Below are 18,699 nucleotides of genomic sequence, written 5' to 3'. Positions count from 1 at the left end.
TCATGAGAAGTATGAACTACTTTTCGTCCCTCTCATAGTGGATTATTATGTGATTCAGCCTCGCAGTATCCGTAACGAACAACTACGGTGCTAAAAATATTATTCAATGAATCTAAAATCACATTCACGCTACTCCCCTCTACAGTATTTGAAATTGTGAATTTGGGTGCTTCAAGAGAAATAAGAAAAAATAAGAAAAAATAAGATTGTTGTGATTTGATAAAATAATAAACACCACATTAAAAACATATTCATGTTTCACAAATTTTATTATTTGATGTCTGCTTTCTTTATAAAGGTTTGAAGGCCTTTGATACATTTTCTTTCATGTCTATCTATACAGAGGCCCCCAAAATGATCTAAAATTGGACATATTTTACGTTTTACTTCATTTCACAGAAAGAAACCCAGTATTTCTATAACACCGACAAATCACATCTGATTTTAAAACATTTTAAGGCACATGCAAAAATGGGTGAAATGAAACCAAGAGCTTTTAATATTGTTGCAAACTGTTCAGTTTGGATACAATATAATGGTAAGCAAATACCATTGAGACGTTTGAGAAATAAATTAGATACGATAGATGATTACATATTGAGAAAATATTTGCCCAGGGATCCAGCCGCTGAGAGAATTTGAAACTTTACGCATTAAATAAAAGCATTTGTAAAATTAGCAGCATCACATGACGTATTGCGGCAAAACCAAGTTGTGGCGAAAGTCCTACAGGATGCCACTTCTCAAGGAAATGAACAGTCTGGAGCATGTCGATCGATACCTGTAGTTCACATCACACATGCCATTAGGAGGTCTTAAGGTATTGACAGCGGGCGAGGTCAGTGGAGTCTTCTCAAGATGGCTTCCTGGAGAGCATCCGCCAGCTTTGTCTCCTCACTATAAAACACGACCACCGATTGTCTTCTTGACAAAAAATCATTTTCAGGTCTCAAAATCCATCCTTGATTGTGTCCTCGTTGCGCTCAAAATTATTCAACCCCCTCCTCCCATTGCGGTTTAGTGTTTTAGGAAGTTTGACATTTATTTTTTCATCTTGATTCTAATCAGATCGAAATAAGAACTTGCAAATACAGACACGCAATTAGAATTACAAGAGTATTTTGTGTAATGCACCAAAGAAAATGTCCATTTTGCGATTTGCGCACTGGCAAAATAATTCAACCCCTTAAAGATGACTACTCTTTGGAACAGAGGTTTGCAAAGAATTCAAACACGTATGCAAGCCAAACTAGACACAGGTGAAGATTAAAAACAAAACAAAACCCCCCAAAAAAGGGCACACAAGTTAAAGTTCACCCAAGAGCTTTGGTTAGCTCATCTGAACCAAAAAAAATTTCCCTTTTACTCCATCTGACAGTTGCAGTCATCTGCCTTCCTGTTTGTTTGCCATGTGTTTTATGGACGTGTGGGGGTGGAGGGGGGAAGAGGGTATGGGGGGGAGGGAGGGGCAGTGGCTTGGGAGCAAAAATGAAAGCGTGCAACCAATTTGATGCCTGGCGCCGCAGTTTTGTCTGGGCCCTCCTGATCTTATTCAGTGAGTCTGACAATCTTTGTTGAGATTCATGCTCGTTTTTAGCTCAGATGTGAGTTGAAAGAGAAGGAAACTCAGACCTGAACCTTTTACAATGCATGCATCCATGTCAAGTGTAAAATGCTTGCGAAGGGACTGTCGCTCCAACAGTGTACATAACCCGTCCTCAAATACACCTTGACCCCAAAATAATTTACGTGCACATACGTAGCGCACACATTCAAAGTAGTCGGTTGGCAAATTTGTTCACGATGGGTATTTTTCATTTGACTGAGTCTCTCCTCATTCATGATGCCGTCCTTGAATGAAAAGGCATTCCACACCACTGTGCTACGCCGTTTCTAAATTAAGTTAATGAATTTCCTTTGAATGTCACCATTTTCGGTCAGTATTTGAGAGAGGATTACTCCCAACGTCTCCAGGCTTTCCACGTTATATACCGGTAGTTAAAACGCCCTGACAAACCGCTTCATGTAAGCCTGAATGAGGATTTAGCGGTTATGTAAGAGAAGGAGTGTAGGAAAATCTCAATTCGGGCAACTTGGAGTTGAGCTGACACATGCTCAAATAGTGAGTGGGAGCAGAGGTTCCAGGCTCAGCGGAGTCAATCCGCCAAGATTTAAGAGGGTGGAAAACACGCAATGAAACAGGGAAGTTCCCGAGAACCATGTTAGGCTTGGAGGAAGCTAAATCAAAGTTAGGGATTACAATTTTCTTGGAGATCCTTGAGCTGAGTGCTTCCTAATACGTCGATCGCAGACTGGTCCCAAATTGATCCCGAGAGGTGTCTGGAGAATGGGGGGAGGGGGATTTGTGTGTCTTTTTACAGGTTATTAATATTATGCATGGCAACACGGTTGCCACCTACTATTAAAAGGATGTACAGCAATAACAGCCATTATTTTTGCCATATTTGCAGTTCAGTTTATACGAGATTCATTTGAATTTGCAATTGAAGATGACTTTCTGTTTATATTAACTTTCGGTTGAAAGGTTGTACAGTATTTCATATTCACTGTAGTTTCCGAACTATCATGCTTTTTGTTGTGCTAAAAGTTTACCTTGTGTTTCACGTGGTGACTGGAATTATTTGGAACTAATTAAGATCTTTGTTCGATGTTTGGCGTGTTGTCCACTGAAATAAAGACCGGAAAAAACTGGAATGTCACGCATCCGGTTACCATGTTTGCAGGTTGTTCATACCAAGTAGACATCCAGTTCCGGGACGGACAGACTTCTGCTGTGGGACGGCAGAGGATCGTCCAGCGCCAGTGTCGAACTGGAGCCGCGTCTGTGCTCACTGCAGCATTAAGAAATGCAGGTCAAAGCGAGAGCGAATGTGTCATCCCAAAAACTAAAGTGGAATTTTACTGCATTGGAAGGGATCGAGGAGGTCCGAAACACGTGCACTATGTTTGCACGCGCATATTTTTTCTCCAAAGCAAAGAGGAACCATGTCCATTTTGTAGTTTAGAGACCACAAAGGGTGGCGGGTACATACCTGCTATCAAGGCGCTCTTCTTCTTCAGTAGACTTGAAAGTAACAGCGGATTTCGGTAGAAGATCCGGTTGCTCGGATGAACTGCACACTGACGGAAGAAGCCAACATATCACTCAATCATCGTGGTGACAGCGAATCATCGATGATTTGTGTTCTTGTTGTTGGTATGGTGTGTGATGTCACCGGCAGAAAAATTGTCAATGACGAACAAGAGAGCATGAAAGAGTGTTGGTTGCCACTCCACTGTTTTTCGTAAGACTTATCGTTACCATCGAGGTTGTCCATGCTCTGCGCTTTCTTCTTCTCCCCATTCTGCTTTTGAGGACAAAGTAACTCCTGGGAGGCTGACTTGACTGCATTGAAAGAATTCTTCTTCCTCTTGGAAGATGCTTTTCTCAAAGCTGTGAAACAAAAAAACAGCGCAAGTGTGTTTCAGAAAAGCTAATTTCTTTCTCAAGACTTGACATAACATGAGAGGGAAACAACTTACGATGGATGCGTCTGAATACAACCGAGCCCATGAATTTCAGAAATCTGTCCGCATAGAAATTGGGCCTGTGAACTGACACTGTGTCCTGAAAAGCAAATAAACCAGTCAGTCTCTCTCTCTCTCTCTCGCTAAATATCCCCCCTGTTCCCCAACCGCCAGGACCTCCACACACACAAGATACGAAATACGGGAGGGCACATACCCCATCATGTAAAAGTGATTTCCACGAATGTTCCACCTTCTTAATGAACCTGAAAACGAAATGAACATGTACGTGTATGACATCATCCACATAGAACACACCCGACGCGGGATTGACAGTGTGTTCAAGAGAGCCACTGTGAACCTGTAGGACTGAAGGATGTCAATAATTCCCAAAAAGATGAGCAGGTTTTCGTCTTTATGCTTGGCCGGAATTCCACCCAATCTGAAATGAACACGTTTGCAAAATGAACCCACATAATTTCCGCAAGGATGCTCCGAAGGTTAAGAGACATAGGAACCTCGATGTAATGGACTCATTGGAGGAAACGCTTGTCCGGTAGAGCTGCTAGACTTATTTTCATGGCCTAAAAACGAACACAGTACAACATTATTGTTTTGTACTTTTTTCCCTAGCCGAAATAAAAACCTGCTTACGGCGATGGAAAGCACCGTGCCATTTACCGGCGCTCTAGCACATTGCAGCCAATCGCAGTGAATTCTGGAACGAACAGACTTTGCTACTTTCGAAAGGGTAGCTGACTGGACACAATTTTCAGTCTGTTGAAACTAGGATTCTTTGCCTCCAGGTCCATTCAATCCAGGTTCCTCTCTGTTGATGTGTTTCTAAGAACGGAATGACAACAGTTTGCCTCACGTGTCATCATCATCTGCCACGGGTTCTGGGTCCTTCATTGTCCCCCGGATGGATTCGAGGGCAGTGGAGTAGAGAACTTTCTGCTTCCTGCTGTCACGTCTGCTCTCTCTGCCTGACACCTTGTGGTCTAAAACGTGGATTCCCAGCAGGAGGCTGTAGTCCATGATCTTGAAGCTCTCCAGAACCTAAAAGGGATATTCAGCAGTTAAAGACTGTGGCATTTCTTGACAGTGAAGGGCAGCACGGTGAGTTCGCGCTGAGTCCATCTGCCTCACAGTTCTCAGGTTTGGGTTTGAAATCCTGATTTTCCTCAGGTACTCCTTTCTCCCACGTCCCCAAAACATACACGTTAGATTCAGTGAAGATGAAATTGCCCGCTGTTGTCAATGTGAATGGCTATAAGTGCGCCACATTTGGCTGGCCACCAGCTCAGTGTGTACCCTGCCTCTCATCCAAAGTCACCCAGAATAGATTCCAATAAGAAAATAATGATTCTGCTGATAAGGTGACATAATTACACAATTATGTGAGTCAGAATAAAATGCATGACTGGCAGACCTTTAAGTAATCCTTAAACTGTTCCTCTCCAGTCCAAGATCAGGTCCAAATTAAGGGAACTTATGAAGCAACGACATAGCAAAGTACAGTTTTGTACAACAAGCCTCCATCCGTCAGGGCACCTCATAATGTCACAAAGAAATCCTGTGCTAGAAAACAAAGACTTCCTTGAGCTGAGAGCCGTTACCTAATACATTGAGGTCGGATAAGTCAGTTTGTGCTGCACAGTCCAGGCTGCTCATCTGACAACATTCAATTCTTGAGCTGTATGCAGCCTTTTGGTTTCCCTGGTGTGGTGCAACTTTTGTGGATGAGATCGTTAAATGTTGGCAAGAGAGGCTTTATTAATCTGCTGTACCTTGCGCAAACTTTATTTATAATAATCATATTAATAGTTATTATATGATTATTATGATGAGCAACGCATATATCAGCAGCCCAGACACAACATTAGAATTAGAACTTATTTATATTCTTCATTGTTTGTGATCCTATTTTAAGTCTCATTCCAGCTGCTTCTTTCTACGCATGGACAAAATGCTATATTGACCCGCGATGATTATAGGTTAAAAAAAAAAAAGAAGAAGAAATCATCGCGTTACACACCCGGCAGTCTCTCTGCAGAGTCCTCATCAGGGCGCTGTGGGTCTCCGCATCAAAGCACAAGCCTCCATGCATCTCTTGGAAATCCAAGTCTTTGAATGTCGGCGAAGACTTTGTGCGCTCCTTGCGTGAAGCTCGACGTTTGTACGAGGAGCCCTTCAAGTCGTATTTGTAGTTCATATTCATGGCGCGGGGCAACACATTGTTCATCACCACCACACGGAGCGTGACGCCACCACACTGGATGCAGTAAAGGCCGTAGAACTTGGGCAGCAAAGTCCTCGGGTTTTGGTTCAGGTTCTGCGGATGTCGGAGCAAAAAGTTTCAATCGGGGATGAAGAAAGGAGTCTCCATCCATCTATCCGTCCCCGATATGCGGAAGGATAGAACATCAAAAGACAAGTAATATAATCAGATTCACCATGTAGTAGCCAGGAAGCAGTTTTTGCAGAAACTCCGCCTCTTTCAGTTGCACAGTCTTAATGATGAACTCATCATCACCGGTAAGGTAGAACCAAGAACTGCTGGCGCCGGGGTTGGACAGCTCGATGAGAGGCTCATTGCAGATGGAGTACTGAAAAGCACAATAATTACAATGTAGCCTGAGCTCAACACTGTGTGGTCATCGAATAACGATGATCAGGCTCTTCGCTCCTGGCTCAGGGTTGCAAAATGAATCCAGTAACTTACTAGGTAGTCATCTGGTTTGATGCCAAAGAGTTCCCGAAAGTAGCGGAATGCCAAGGGTGCATATGTTTTCAGACGGAAGTCGGGAAAATGGTGCGCCGGAGTCAAGTTGCTGCCCTCGCTGCAGAACAAAAAAACAAAATGGAATTGTGAAGCAGCTGTGTGATGAGGTTAGTTTTGTTAGGCCTGCAGAGATTGTGGACCGAATGCCCAGCCCTGCGAGTTCCAAGAATGAGAATAGAGACAAATGAATGATTCCTTGGTTTCGTGCAGTTGAGTTGAAATAAAAGTACCTTGGCAAGAAGACACTCTCTACTACAGAGAAATCTTGCATGAGAACATCTCTGTCAGGTTTGGAGCTCAGGTTTCCCACAGCGTAACCGATGGCCAGCTGGATGGCTCCTTTCAGGGCATCTGGTGTTGGCTGAAAAAACAAACAAAAACAAAAAACAAAAACAAAACAACAATGCTAGGATCAATATGTTAGTTTACATTTAAATGACTGTACTTTTTCATTTGAAAGAAAAAAAAAAACAACAACTAGCAATTATTGACATGTTATTCAGGTATTGCACTTCTCAGGGGTTTTTTTTTTTTGTTATTGGTAAAAAGCAGCATCTCCAATTTTTCCCGTTCAACAAAATATGGCATAGAATCTTTCTCTTTTTTGTCTGAAACGGAAGGCAGTCAATTTCATTGCGCTTGTTTTGAACTAACTACTCGATTAGTCGATTGTAACAATTTTATATATGGAACGCTTTACGTATAGATGAGATCTTTTCTCATTGATCGGATTTTATGTTGTTCGGCTCTCCAAAAATATCTCAGAATCCGTGACACAAAACAACACAAAATCATTGCAATTGATATCATTACATTTCAGACCACAATGCGTTTTGTTCAGGAAATTAAACAAAAAACATTTATTTACAGCACAACATTTGCCGCACATAACGACATCCAATATTTGTTTGTTCCTAACTTGGGCTGGACGAGACGCAAAGTTAGCTTCATGTACACACCCTGCAAAACCTTGAAGAATAAATGTCAGCGTGATGCCCTCACCTTTTTGTGATCTTTTGCCACTTTGGAGGCACGGCTTCCTCTCCCTGAACTGATGATGCTGCTGCTGGCTGACATCTTTCAACGAGACGCAACTTGACTAGGCGGAAGTCAGGATGAGGCACAGCAGTTTCCCCTTTACCATCAATCACACCTTGAATGGATATTACCGGAACTGCATTTTCCACAAAAAGCGCTCCTGTCGAGAGACCCGAAAGTTACACACTGTCGAATAGTCTCAGCGCAGTCCTCCTTATACTCAGTCGAAAAGTTCTTTACCGTATATGGCTTATAAATTTGTGCAGAGCTCTCAGTCCAGGCTCCAGCTTTCTGCGCTCTGTGGGTCCTTCGGCGTTTGTGCGTGTTTTTAGCTCACAAATCCATCACAAAAACCCTTGATCCCAGTTAAGAAGGATTGGCAAAAAAAAAAAAAATGTTGCTTACCCAATCACCCTGTTTGAGAATAGAGGAAACATTCTCGGTAACATATTCATGCATCATCCCAGAGGCAAGACTATAAAGTGGCAACGACAAGCACATATTTGGATGAAGTGCCCTAATAAAGGAGAAGTTGTGGCTTCATAAGATTCTACTGTGTAGCAATCTCCAGCTTCAACAATTTCATTTTATACCGATATAAATAAATGGTGCAAATTTATCCTCGAGCTAAGATACAATATCTGTCATTGGACAAAACATACAGTTACCAATATATCGAGTTTGTCTCATGAGATTTTAGTCCAAAATCATAAGAAAAGTTCTGTAATAGGATTTTATATCCAAGACGAGTGGCAAAAATGATGGCCGGTGCAAGTTTTATATAACCCCGGCACTGTCAAACAATTGTGAACTCTTAAGAAACAGATTACATAGAAATCACACATATTCTGTAGTGATTTGTAATAATTTCCATTAATTTTTTTTAACCCTTTCAAAGAATTCATCAAATGTGTAAATAAACCATCCATCATCTGAACAACTTTTAATACAAGCCAGCAACCAGTAAAATTTGGACCAAATATTGTTGTCACTATTGCATTTGAAGCTCAAAGAGTAAAGAGGAAATTGTGGCGGCGGATGAACTCAACTGCTGATAAATGAGCAGCTAGACAGGAAACCTTAAAAGCTAGATTTCGTATGAAGAGAGAGGGAGGTAAAAACCGGAGTCAAAAAAGAAGAAATCACACATTATACTGAGCTCTGGAACACAGAAGTTGTGAATGAGAAGTGAACAAAAACAGGATGCTCTGAAAGAAACACACACACACACACACACGCGGAATTTGGGACGACCAAGAAAGAATGCGTCTGGCTAATTCAGGTGGACATTGGCTGATGAGACCAAATGAAATTCATGAGACAACGAGCACACCACTGAGGCAAAGTGGTACGATGAGCAAAGTGAAACAGCCAATAAATGCTCTTGACAACAAAGTCCCCCAAATATTTCAGTGGAATAGCGACAATCAGGGGTCATGACTTTTCAAATCAATTGCTACCGTCGAACCTCGTTTCAACGCATCCCGTTTACAACGTGTTCACCCTTATAAAGTCCTGATTTCACGTCATTCATTTTCCATTTCCACCGTCATTTTCTCTCTGGGGTTGATCTAAGTGAGGTGGGGACTTCTCTTTTGTCGATGTGGCATTTTGGTCTGAAAGAAAGGTTTTCATAAGGCTCATTCGAGCGGTGTTTTCACCTGGGTGGGCCAATTGCAGGGTTAACGGTGTTTGTACAGATCAGCAGCGAACAGTCCGAACGCCCTGTGACAATTCGCTTTAGGTTTCCTCTTGGAAAATATACACTGAGTGACATAACAATGGTTATGTTTGAAAACCGGCTATGTTTGAAAACAACGCCCCCCACCCCCAATTAAAAAAAACGTGGGGTTTACAGTAAGGGCCTGAGTGTAATCGGATTAATGAAAGGAATGCGCCGGTAGGTTACAAAAGTGGAGTTCGTATTGAAGCTGATTGCACACATTGTGCGCTAATGAGGTTTGTTTCAAGTTGGTCACCGTTTCAAAACACGGATTTCATATTCAACCGATTCTGACCAAAATTTTCTCGAAAACGTAATGCCCTGGAGTTTGCATCAATGTCATTTTCGATGCCCCACCCTAACCCACAAACCCCAATGCAAGGACGACAACATGTTTTATTTGTATGATTTTTCATTGTGCAGTGCTTTCTTTTAACATTCCATTTTTGGTAGAGAGCTGTTGCTCTGGCACAGGTGCACTCATGATACTGTACTGTCCCATTCAAAATAAAATAATAAAATCATGAATAAAATGTTTTTTTTAATGATCCATCTACCCATGCATTTCTCGAACATTTTCTGTCAGAAGCTGGAACCTTTCGCATCTGACTTTGGACAAAAAAAGCAGATTTTGCTTGGCACTGGAGTAAGTAAACTACCGGGTCTCGTGACACATTTTATGATTTTCTATCAAATTCTCATGAGAACATTTTGTAAGATTATTCAAAAGCTACGCGACGGCACTATGCTTGTCACGAACGGTGAATGTAGAGTAAATATGCATACACAGTATGTCATGCGCGTTAGCCAATGTTTTGTTTGGCAAGTTACGGAACGCTGATAACCTGCGCCTTGTGATGTTGGTGAAGGGCAACGGCGTTTATTTCCTCTTTCCACACAACTGTCAAATGATCTTCCGTATGGCTGACGGCCAACAATGATCATTTCTAACTCCATTTCCAGTAACAAGCTGAAGTAAAAGCGCCTCCTCGCTGTTGACACGAACTTAAAAGGTCTCCTGAATGCGGTCTTACCTCGAGAGGCACGGTTTCATGAAGAAAGTCGGGAGGTCAGACGATGAAACTACGCGGCGGGCCGTCTTTGGCGACAAGACAATGACAGCAATAACTTTCTCATTACTTCCTCCTCCTCTCTCTCTCTCTCTCTCTCTCTCTCTCTCTCTCTCTCTCTTTTGTCTTTCTCCACCTACCTGTTGTACTTTGCACTTCCTGGGTCAGACGAGGTGTCAGGAAAAAGGCCGAAGATGTCACAGCCTTCTCTCAGGCTCCTGTTTTATTTTCCATCCATCTTCCCCAGAGCCCCGATCCTATTCGGCGCACCGGGCGAACGCGTCGAGACAGAACAACAATCCAACTCACCTTCCCACGTACAAGCAATTAGTCTTTAATGATCCAAACAAACATGTTTCTTGGAATGTGGGAGGAATCTGACACACAAAAACACAAACAATTAAGTGCAAGTTGACATAGATTCGGAAATGGAGGCTTGCTGATGTAAGGCGATGCAGCCGAGGCGCTCACGAAGCGCACCGTTTTATCCATCCTCGCACTTTCTGCAGGGGTCATTCTCATTGGGATCGCCGGTGAGCTGCTGCCTATTCCGGCTGACTTTGGGCGAGAGGCCAATTCACTCTGGACTGGCCGAGAGCTAATCGCAGGGCACGTTTAAGAAAACACTCCAGTCACACTCATGTGCACATTCACTGCATGGACAGTTTCGCTTGAGTGTCGAGCTCGTTGGTGTTCAGGATGTTGATCTCATGAACAACGCAAGTATGAAACATTCAGGAAAAATTTCGGATTTCTCAAAAAATGCGCAACTTGCTACAGTTTCAGTCCAGTTTGCATAAGTGCGCTGTACTGGCATACACACAATAATACATAGGGGAGTCTCAGCAGTTTGTTCATACTGGCTGAGTTTCTTTATTTGTCCATGCAGGAATGAGGATGGAGCTGAGTGACACGCTGAGAGATTTTGTAAATTGAAAACGTTTGAGATGGATTGTTATCTGTAATTTATCAAATATCTCCCAGTTACCCCGAGATGTACATGCACAATCTAACGAGCTCCAACGAAAAGATGTACCCAGTGACAGTGACAGAAGAGGACTGAATTTACAGTGTGCATAGCATTGGGGTTGCAGCTGGTACAGTGCTGTATTATTATACCGCACCATAAGAACAGCAAAAATGGCATTTATTTTTTTGTAAAGGCAAAGCTTTGATACATCATACAGAGTTGAGTCTGATCACCTAAGTGAATGCCAGTGACTCACTGGCATGAGTTCCTGTAGGTCTGCATAGTTTTGGTTTCCATTTTAATTATTTGGGTCACTCGGCCATACCCAAACAGACACGTGGCTATGAGACTTAGACAAAAAAACAAACAAACAAACAAAAAAACCCTCCAGAAATAGTTAATCCAGTCGTATACATGATCTATTTTTCAGAAGCGATACTGTTGAGTTACAATCTGTTGTTCTTAGGAAGAAGCATAAAAGTTGAGGCCAGTACATCATCTGATGAATCCTTGCAAGTTTCGCAGGGCATCAGCAATGCGAATGTAAAATATGTATTGTTGACATTTATTTGACGAAAACACACGGCCTCTCTCATGTGGCAAGTTCTATTGAATACGCTTTCTTGGTTCAGGAGGCACCGGGGTCAAGTCAAAACACAACATTCGCACTGTGCTTTCAACACCGTAAATGACCTGCGTGGAGATTTCGTGTCGAGAAATGCGGCGAACGCCTGATTTGCTAGACGGAGCACAAACTATTACGTGATTAACCAAGTCAGCTTTGCATTTGTAATGACGTAGTTTTCCATACCCGTTTTTTTTTCAGACGCCTCAGGTGCCGTTTTGCCTTGGTGCTGCCAGCAAAGAAGATTCCTAAGGATCTACTGACCTCTAAAGTCATCAAGTGGAACTGTAACACCGAGCAGTTCGAGTGATGAGTGCCCAATAATAATAAATCAATAAAAATAGCCCATTGCGCAGCTGGAATTTTTCCTAAAGTAATGTCATGTCGTTTTTTCGGTCCTTTGACACCAAAGCAATTAAGTATTTAAACTTTAAATACTTTTCTTGTTAAAAGAGATCCTTTACATTTTAAAGGAGCTCTTAAATGACAGTTTTTAATTGTGTCGTGGGCGCGTTCCAATTACTGCCACTAGATGGTGCCAGATACAAACTTTAAGTCCTCCCCCCCAAGCATACCGCTCACAACACAGCAATTTCAAAGTCCCAACGTCCACTTGCTCACATTTGTGCTACTGTGCCAAGTTGTAACTACATTCTCATCTCATTTTCAGGCTTTTGTAGCCTTTACTGATGAGCTGATCATTTGAATCAGGTGCGTTGGAGGAGGGAGACATCAAAACAGGCCCTCAAGGACCGGAGTTGATGATTCCTGCTCTAGAATACCTGACAACTCCCAGTCAATCCCCCATTTGGGATTGCACTGCGAGTGACTGATGATGTGAACTCGCTCTCTCACCCAAAGTCAGTCCGAATAGACGCAGCATAGAAAATGGACGGATAGATGGACAAGCGAGACTGAGCTCTCAACACTGAGTCGTTTCGAGCAAATGTGCTGCAGCAAATTATGCTTTAATTTATCCTCCGCCAGCCCCCCACCCCCACACACACATATGGAAGGAGATTAATTTTATTGACTGACAGCCAAAGGTCAGAGTTGGAATGCTTCGCCTGGTTTCCTGAAAATTGAGAGACATTTCATGGGAAGATCAAAACAAGAGCTTGAAATTGAGCCAATGGGGACTAAGATAGAGCTGCAATATCCACACGGTTGGAAAAATGGAGGGATTCTGTCAAGGAGGAGGAACCAGAAATTCATGAAATATGACATTACAACAGCCCATTGAATTGAGTCCCATCCAAATTTTCCTATCCACTGATGACCGTTCAGCCAAAGAATGACAGAGGGCTTGAACAACCAAATTGGAGTAACACAACTGGATGAAAGTGGATAGTAAATGTCGCATGAAGTATTTTTTGACAATCCTAATTAAATATTAAAACATGCATAAGGCTAACCTCCGTTTAAATTGTCTTTCCGATTGTGGCTGCATGACTTCAGTTTCATGCGCCCGGCCAACAAATACATCTGCTCTAATAAAGACGATTGCAGTGCTTATTTTGGGCCCCGAAAATTCTGTACTTTGCCACTAATGGATCCAGTCAGTCTCCGAGGTGGATGCACAATCCAAGTGCAGAAGGACATTTTTTTACTCTGGCAACAATAAAGCATAAAAATACAAGATCTGCACACGTAATGGTAGAGACAATAAATATGTTGACTCTGATGTCAAAAACCAAAAGGATAATAAATAAGCTGTTCCTAGATCTCCATATCACCCAGAAAGCTTTTGGAGGCAAAAAAGAGTCAGCGGAGAGCGTTGCGGTCTCTGTTCTCTTCTGCAGAGAATGTCAAGATCTCTGGTAATGAAGAGAGCGCGGACGTCAGAGCCTGAACTCATGCGGCTACTTGCTGTCTCCAAGGAAACTATTAAGACCGGCCCCTCATGTGGAAGCAGCACACTTTGACTTTCGAGGTGCAGAAAATCATCTGTCATGCTAACCTTTTACATTCAGCACATTTTCCTAATTTCAATGTGAGTTGTAATCACCGTGACTCAGATTTTAACTGCTATCAAGGCAAAATGAAAATCAACCTCCAGTGCAATTTTCACAACATGCATATTTTGCTTGTCTTTCATGTGTATTTTTTTTTTTTAATTGTTGCTTAACGTCATATTTTCAAAAGCATCTCATATGTTACATCTTGCAGAGATGAATTTCTTTCCTCCGAATCATTCTTTGCTTTCCCTCTAATTCGGTATGAAAATCAAATTGCAGGCACTCGAAACTTGCTTGAGTGCACTCCATTATCACGAATCTATCCAATTTCATTCATTCTCTTAAGCCTCATTCAAAAAGGATTAACATTACCGGTTGAGGTAGAGAATGGCATTTTCACCACGCTTCTTTGTAATTTATCTCATTGTTCCGGACACAGTTTTAACCATGTGGAAATAACGCGTTACGCTCTGTCATACACACGGGCAGTCAATGGCTCCCCGAGGGAGACCGAGGGGAGGCGGTGCGTGAGGGGGTGTGGGGGAGACAGAAATTCTCTATCGGATCCACATCACATCACAAATACTTTGGACTAATAATGGTATGATTTGTTCTTGTACACCGATGGCACGTCTCAAGCGGTAGAGTGGCCTTTTCGAATTGGCCGCTTACCAGTGAGATCTTCCTCAGCGATCACGCCGAGTGTCCTTGAGCTCGATGAGCCGTTACATGCTCCTGATGCTGCGGTTGGCACCTTGCATGGCGGCCTTCGCCATCAGCGTGTGACTTTGTCTGGGAATGGTCATTGAGATGGATGTAAATATAGACTCTGCAAAGTCATTCAAAAGGAAGCCAAACAACACGGGTCTGGAAAACCCGTTGGAGCATAACTTCGACAAGCAAGTAGATGTCTTAGGCTGAAAAAGGGGCTCAGACTAGAGAATTGAAACTCTGGAGAACTCGTTCTGCAGGGAGCTGAATGACCCGCCTGTAATCCATGTTGCTAGGTGCTTTGGTTTTATGAAATGGCGCCGTCTATCCATCCGGGCAAGGGCGACCGTGGCGCAGCAACATCCGGCGGATTACAAGGAAAAGCTGGCCAACTTCCCCTCCTACTGCAGTAAAAAGATGCTTTCTTGGAGATTTGAATCCTTTACTCTGCCTCTACCGGCCTCACTTGGCTTCCATTTCCAATTGTTCTCTTCACCAGTTCTCTCACTTTCGACTTCCCGGTGAATCACACTGTCGAGAAGAAAGCGACCAGCACAGTAGCAATATGCGCAGCGGACCGCGTGAACTCGGCTTTTACTGTTGTGCTTGGTGGCCTTGGTAATGGACACAAAACGGCCGGAGTGAAGTCCCGAGCGAGGATTGATCAAAAAAAAATAATGTGAGCGCATTGTTAAATATTTCAATAAAATACAACCAAAAGAGGTGGTGGCCTGTGTCTGATAGCTTTCACATCCACAGGTTGTAAAAAAGTTGACGCGTTGTTTTGTTGAGCGGAGATGTGTACGGTTGTGCCGCTGACTGTCAGAATGGCTTCCGCAAATCCATACATACATCACAGTGGGAAATGACGATGACTGCAAGCGCCGAGAGAGGCCGAGGCACTCCAACAGCGTCTAAAAATGAGAGATGCAAAGTGCTGCTTGTCACAAATTTCAAAGACAAATTGTCAGTGGCTTGGTTGGCAGCCCCATAAGCCTGTTAAACAAAACAACAAGGCGCTTGACATGATGAGCTATACGGCTAACAACTGAGGGAGCAGATATGACGTCTCTCATCTGCGGGGCTTTGCGCGATCCGTCTTAAAAAAAAACGCATCAGCCGGAGCTTTAATTGGCTGTTTTAATCTATTGTCTTTGCACAGCGTATGTGGACTGTGACAGAGCTAAAGTCTCACAGTTAATTTGCGGTAATTAATTTTAATCGTCAAGCAGATAGGCGCAGTTGCTTCAGCAGATGGGCGCTGGCTGCACTTCCCCCATCCTGCCGGACTCCGCCGCTTCCGTCTTCATCACCCCCTCCTCTGCCTATAGGGGTATACCCCCCATCAATCAGCAGGGTCACAGGGCCCCGCTCGGGCCTCATCGTTCATTAGACTTGCGCGAAACGTTTTAAGACGCCATCGTTACACTTAAGCGATGACTCTTCCGAGATGAGAAGATGGAATCAAGCCCTGACAGCTGCCCCGAAAAAGACAAACAGTAGGTTCTTAAATCTTCATTAGTCAACAGTCGATGGGGTTTATTTTACACACACACACACACACACACACACACACACACACACACACACACACACACACACACACACACACACACACACACACGCGGGCTACCGGTGGATCGCGGTCGACTGACTGGTTGGGCACCCGAGCTATATGGGATGTGTTTCACACACAGTTGCACGTACACACACACACACACAGACACACGTGATGCACTTCAGCGGTGGTAATGGCACCGATTGATTTCTTTTCTCCCCCTTCACCAGTCAAGCATGTAGAGTTGGGATGCTGGGTAATGAAATTACCTCCACACTGGAGGATGTCAGGAAAATGTTCCAGCTGGAAAAAGGCTCCTCGGTGAGCATGTGTGGTAAACACAGCACCTGCTTGCTTCGTCTTATTCCTCAAGCAACAACTGAGGTGCGTTCTGTCTCAATCAACACGTCGTCTCCAATCCCACCAGGGCAGTAATTCATTCATTATTCATCTAATTAGAAGCGCTAAATGATGGAAATGACCTTCGTTCGAGTGAGTGGGAGCCCATTTGGACACTGTCAGACGCTATTAGACATTCGGCGGAGTGGCTGCCCGAGAGGGTCAACAGTTCTAGTTCTACCCTGCCAGATAAACTGTGACCCAGGTTGTGAACGTAACAGGGGGCTTGTTGGCAAGTGTGTGTGTGTGGATATTAAATGCGATCCGTAGGGAGACACAAAGATGCTACAATGTGAGTCACACTTTAAGAGATGACAGAGCAGCATGAAGTTCATTGTGACAGCGCCATTTGAGTCCAAGTGGGCACACCTCCCTCTGAGGTGCGTTGTCCCGTGTGCTAAGTCAGAAAAAGTGCATTGCCGCGAACTGTTTTGTCACTTAAGCACCTTCATGAAATGGAAGCACTCTTGATCGAGTGACCACGATAGTGTGACGCTGACAAAGCTGTCAAGTGCGCACATTCTGCCGTTCACTGAGCGGCGAAGGTTTGCGACCGTTTGCGAATGTCGTGTATGGTAACTTTTCGTAAGGGTTCATTCAATGTCACACACAGTTTTTCAAGTCTGCCTCACAGCGCAGAGGTGCAGGGTTCGACTCTGGCCTTCCCGTGTGGAGTTTGCATGTTCTCTCCAGGGCAGCGTGGGTTTTCTCCGGGTACTCCGGTTTCCTCCCACATTCCAAAAAAAATGCGTGGCAGGTTAATGGAACACTCTGAATTGTCCGTGTGTGCCCTGCGATTGTCTGGTAACTGTGTCAGGGTGTACCCCGCTTACTTGCCGAAGACAGCTGGGTTAGGCTCCCCCCGCGACCCTCATGAGGATAAACGGATTAGAAAATGGGTGGATGGATGGAAAAAAAAGTCCATGCATTTCAAGGTATGTGACTTTAAAAATGAATTTGGATGTATTGTCTCTTGAGTGAAATATACAATCCTTATTGGTCTTTTTTGCAATGTGCAAATCTTTTGTATGATGCTTACATCGGACATTGATTTAAAAAAATTAATATAATGGGGTAAAACTGGCAGTGCAACCCAAAAACTTTCAGTTCAAGTCAACAGTAGTCAGTGACTTTTCTGCCACCTTGAATTACCCCGGCACCTGTTATTTACAAACATTATGAAAAGGCCGCTAAGAATCAGCAGGTGATTTATTAATGATCAGAAATTTGCTATTCATGAATTCTGATGTGTACTACATCAGTGATGTGTAAATCCACCAGCGGGGCTCGCTGAGATGAAACAACAAAACCATCAAGGCACATTTGTGCTCATGTCAGACGGCACGGATCTTCATTTTCCGTGCGGATGTGTGTCTCCGTGTACGTTTAACAGCCCGTTCATTATGGGTCTTTGAGTTACGTATGTATGTGCCCCGTGATTGACTTGCCAGCCTGGTTTATTGGGAGGGAGAGGACCCGCAACGGGAAGCCATTACCCGCCATTGAAATAACACTCGGGCAAATTACTCTTTGAACTTGACTACAGGCTACACAGACTCATCACCGAGTCATTGCGGGCAGAATGGCAGAGTAGCAATAAAGCAACGTCTCACCCGAGCCGACAGCTCATGAATATCAATGACCTCGCAGACACAATCAGGGTGACGATGTCTTAAACAATGAGGAAGGGAAGGAAGTCTTCATATGACTCTGTCATTTATCTTCTTGGCTCCTCACACATGTACACATACAGTATAATGAAGAGTACCAGCACATGGTTGCCTGAGCGGAAAGGTCGGGAGGTCACAGTCAAGAATGATGCCCGTGATGATGAGGGGTCCGATTCGAGTTGTTGAAATAACATAAAGTGTCCTCATTTTCCATACAATAATTGAATAGAAATGTTCAAATACATTATACATCGCTCTCTCTCTCTCTTTCTCTCTCTCGCTGCTTTCTCTCTCTCTCTGCTAATCTAAAATTGTCCAAATGCTTTCAGCTTCTCAGTAGTGCATTTCTGGATTTTTATAGTCCTACATGAAAGTGGACTGATTATCTTTGTGCGAAATCAAAATAAATCATTTACTTTTAATTTGGAAAACAGTGATCAACATTTACCGTATTTTTTATTTTATTTTTTGTCTTTTTTTATGTTTCTCCTGGTATTTCTCTTGGAATGGCCTTCTACAGAGTCCATTTGATCAGTTAAAACCATTAGATCATTTAAAAAAAAAATACAAATACATATATATATAATGCAGATTTATCCCTGAGGCTGTACCGAACCCTCAGGCGGGCCGGATCCGTATGTTTGACACCTCTGCTTGCTCTCCT

At 43.3% G+C, this 18,699-nt stretch overlaps 1 protein-coding gene across 4 annotated transcripts; it reads right to left on the bottom strand.

Moving 5' to 3' along the window:
• Positions 1–250: 250 nt before the first annotated feature.
• Positions 251–10,531, bottom strand: LOC109527095 (phosphatidylinositol 4-phosphate 5-kinase type-1 beta-like). 4 transcript variants are annotated; one of them, XM_019888799.1, is made up of 16 exons: positions 10,285–10,531; positions 10,109–10,173; positions 7,592–7,765; positions 7,316–7,511; positions 6,544–6,674; positions 6,254–6,371; positions 5,985–6,137; positions 5,567–5,863; positions 4,403–4,587; positions 3,890–3,970; positions 3,746–3,794; positions 3,544–3,628; positions 3,323–3,454; positions 3,054–3,141; positions 2,734–2,852; positions 251–897 (listed from the first exon to the last, which is right to left on the bottom strand). In XM_019888799.1, exons 4-15 carry the CDS (start codon positions 7,388–7,390, stop codon positions 2,750–2,752), a joined length of 1,497 nt encoding a protein of 498 aa, XP_019744358.1. In that variant the 5' UTR covers positions 7,391–7,511; positions 7,592–7,765; positions 10,109–10,173; positions 10,285–10,531; the 3' UTR covers positions 251–897; positions 2,734–2,749. The 4 variants fall into 4 exon arrangements, with proteins under 4 accessions (XP_019744358.1, XP_019744360.1, XP_019744357.1 ...); XM_019888801.1 differs by lacking the exon at positions 10,285–10,531 and having other exon boundaries at positions 7,316–7,390; positions 7,467–7,511; positions 10,109–10,247; XM_019888798.1 differs by lacking the exon at positions 10,285–10,531 and having other exon boundaries at positions 10,109–10,246.
• Positions 10,532–18,699: the final 8,168 nt, after the last annotated feature.

The sequence above is a fragment of the Hippocampus comes genome, unplaced genomic scaffold, assembly GCF_001891065.2.
Source record: "Hippocampus comes isolate QL1 unplaced genomic scaffold, H_comes_QL1_v1.1 scaffold347, whole genome shotgun sequence".
In the NCBI taxonomy this organism is placed as follows: domain Eukaryota; kingdom Metazoa; phylum Chordata; class Actinopteri; order Syngnathiformes; family Syngnathidae; genus Hippocampus; species Hippocampus comes.
This window is presented reverse-complemented; position numbering and strand designations above follow the sequence as displayed.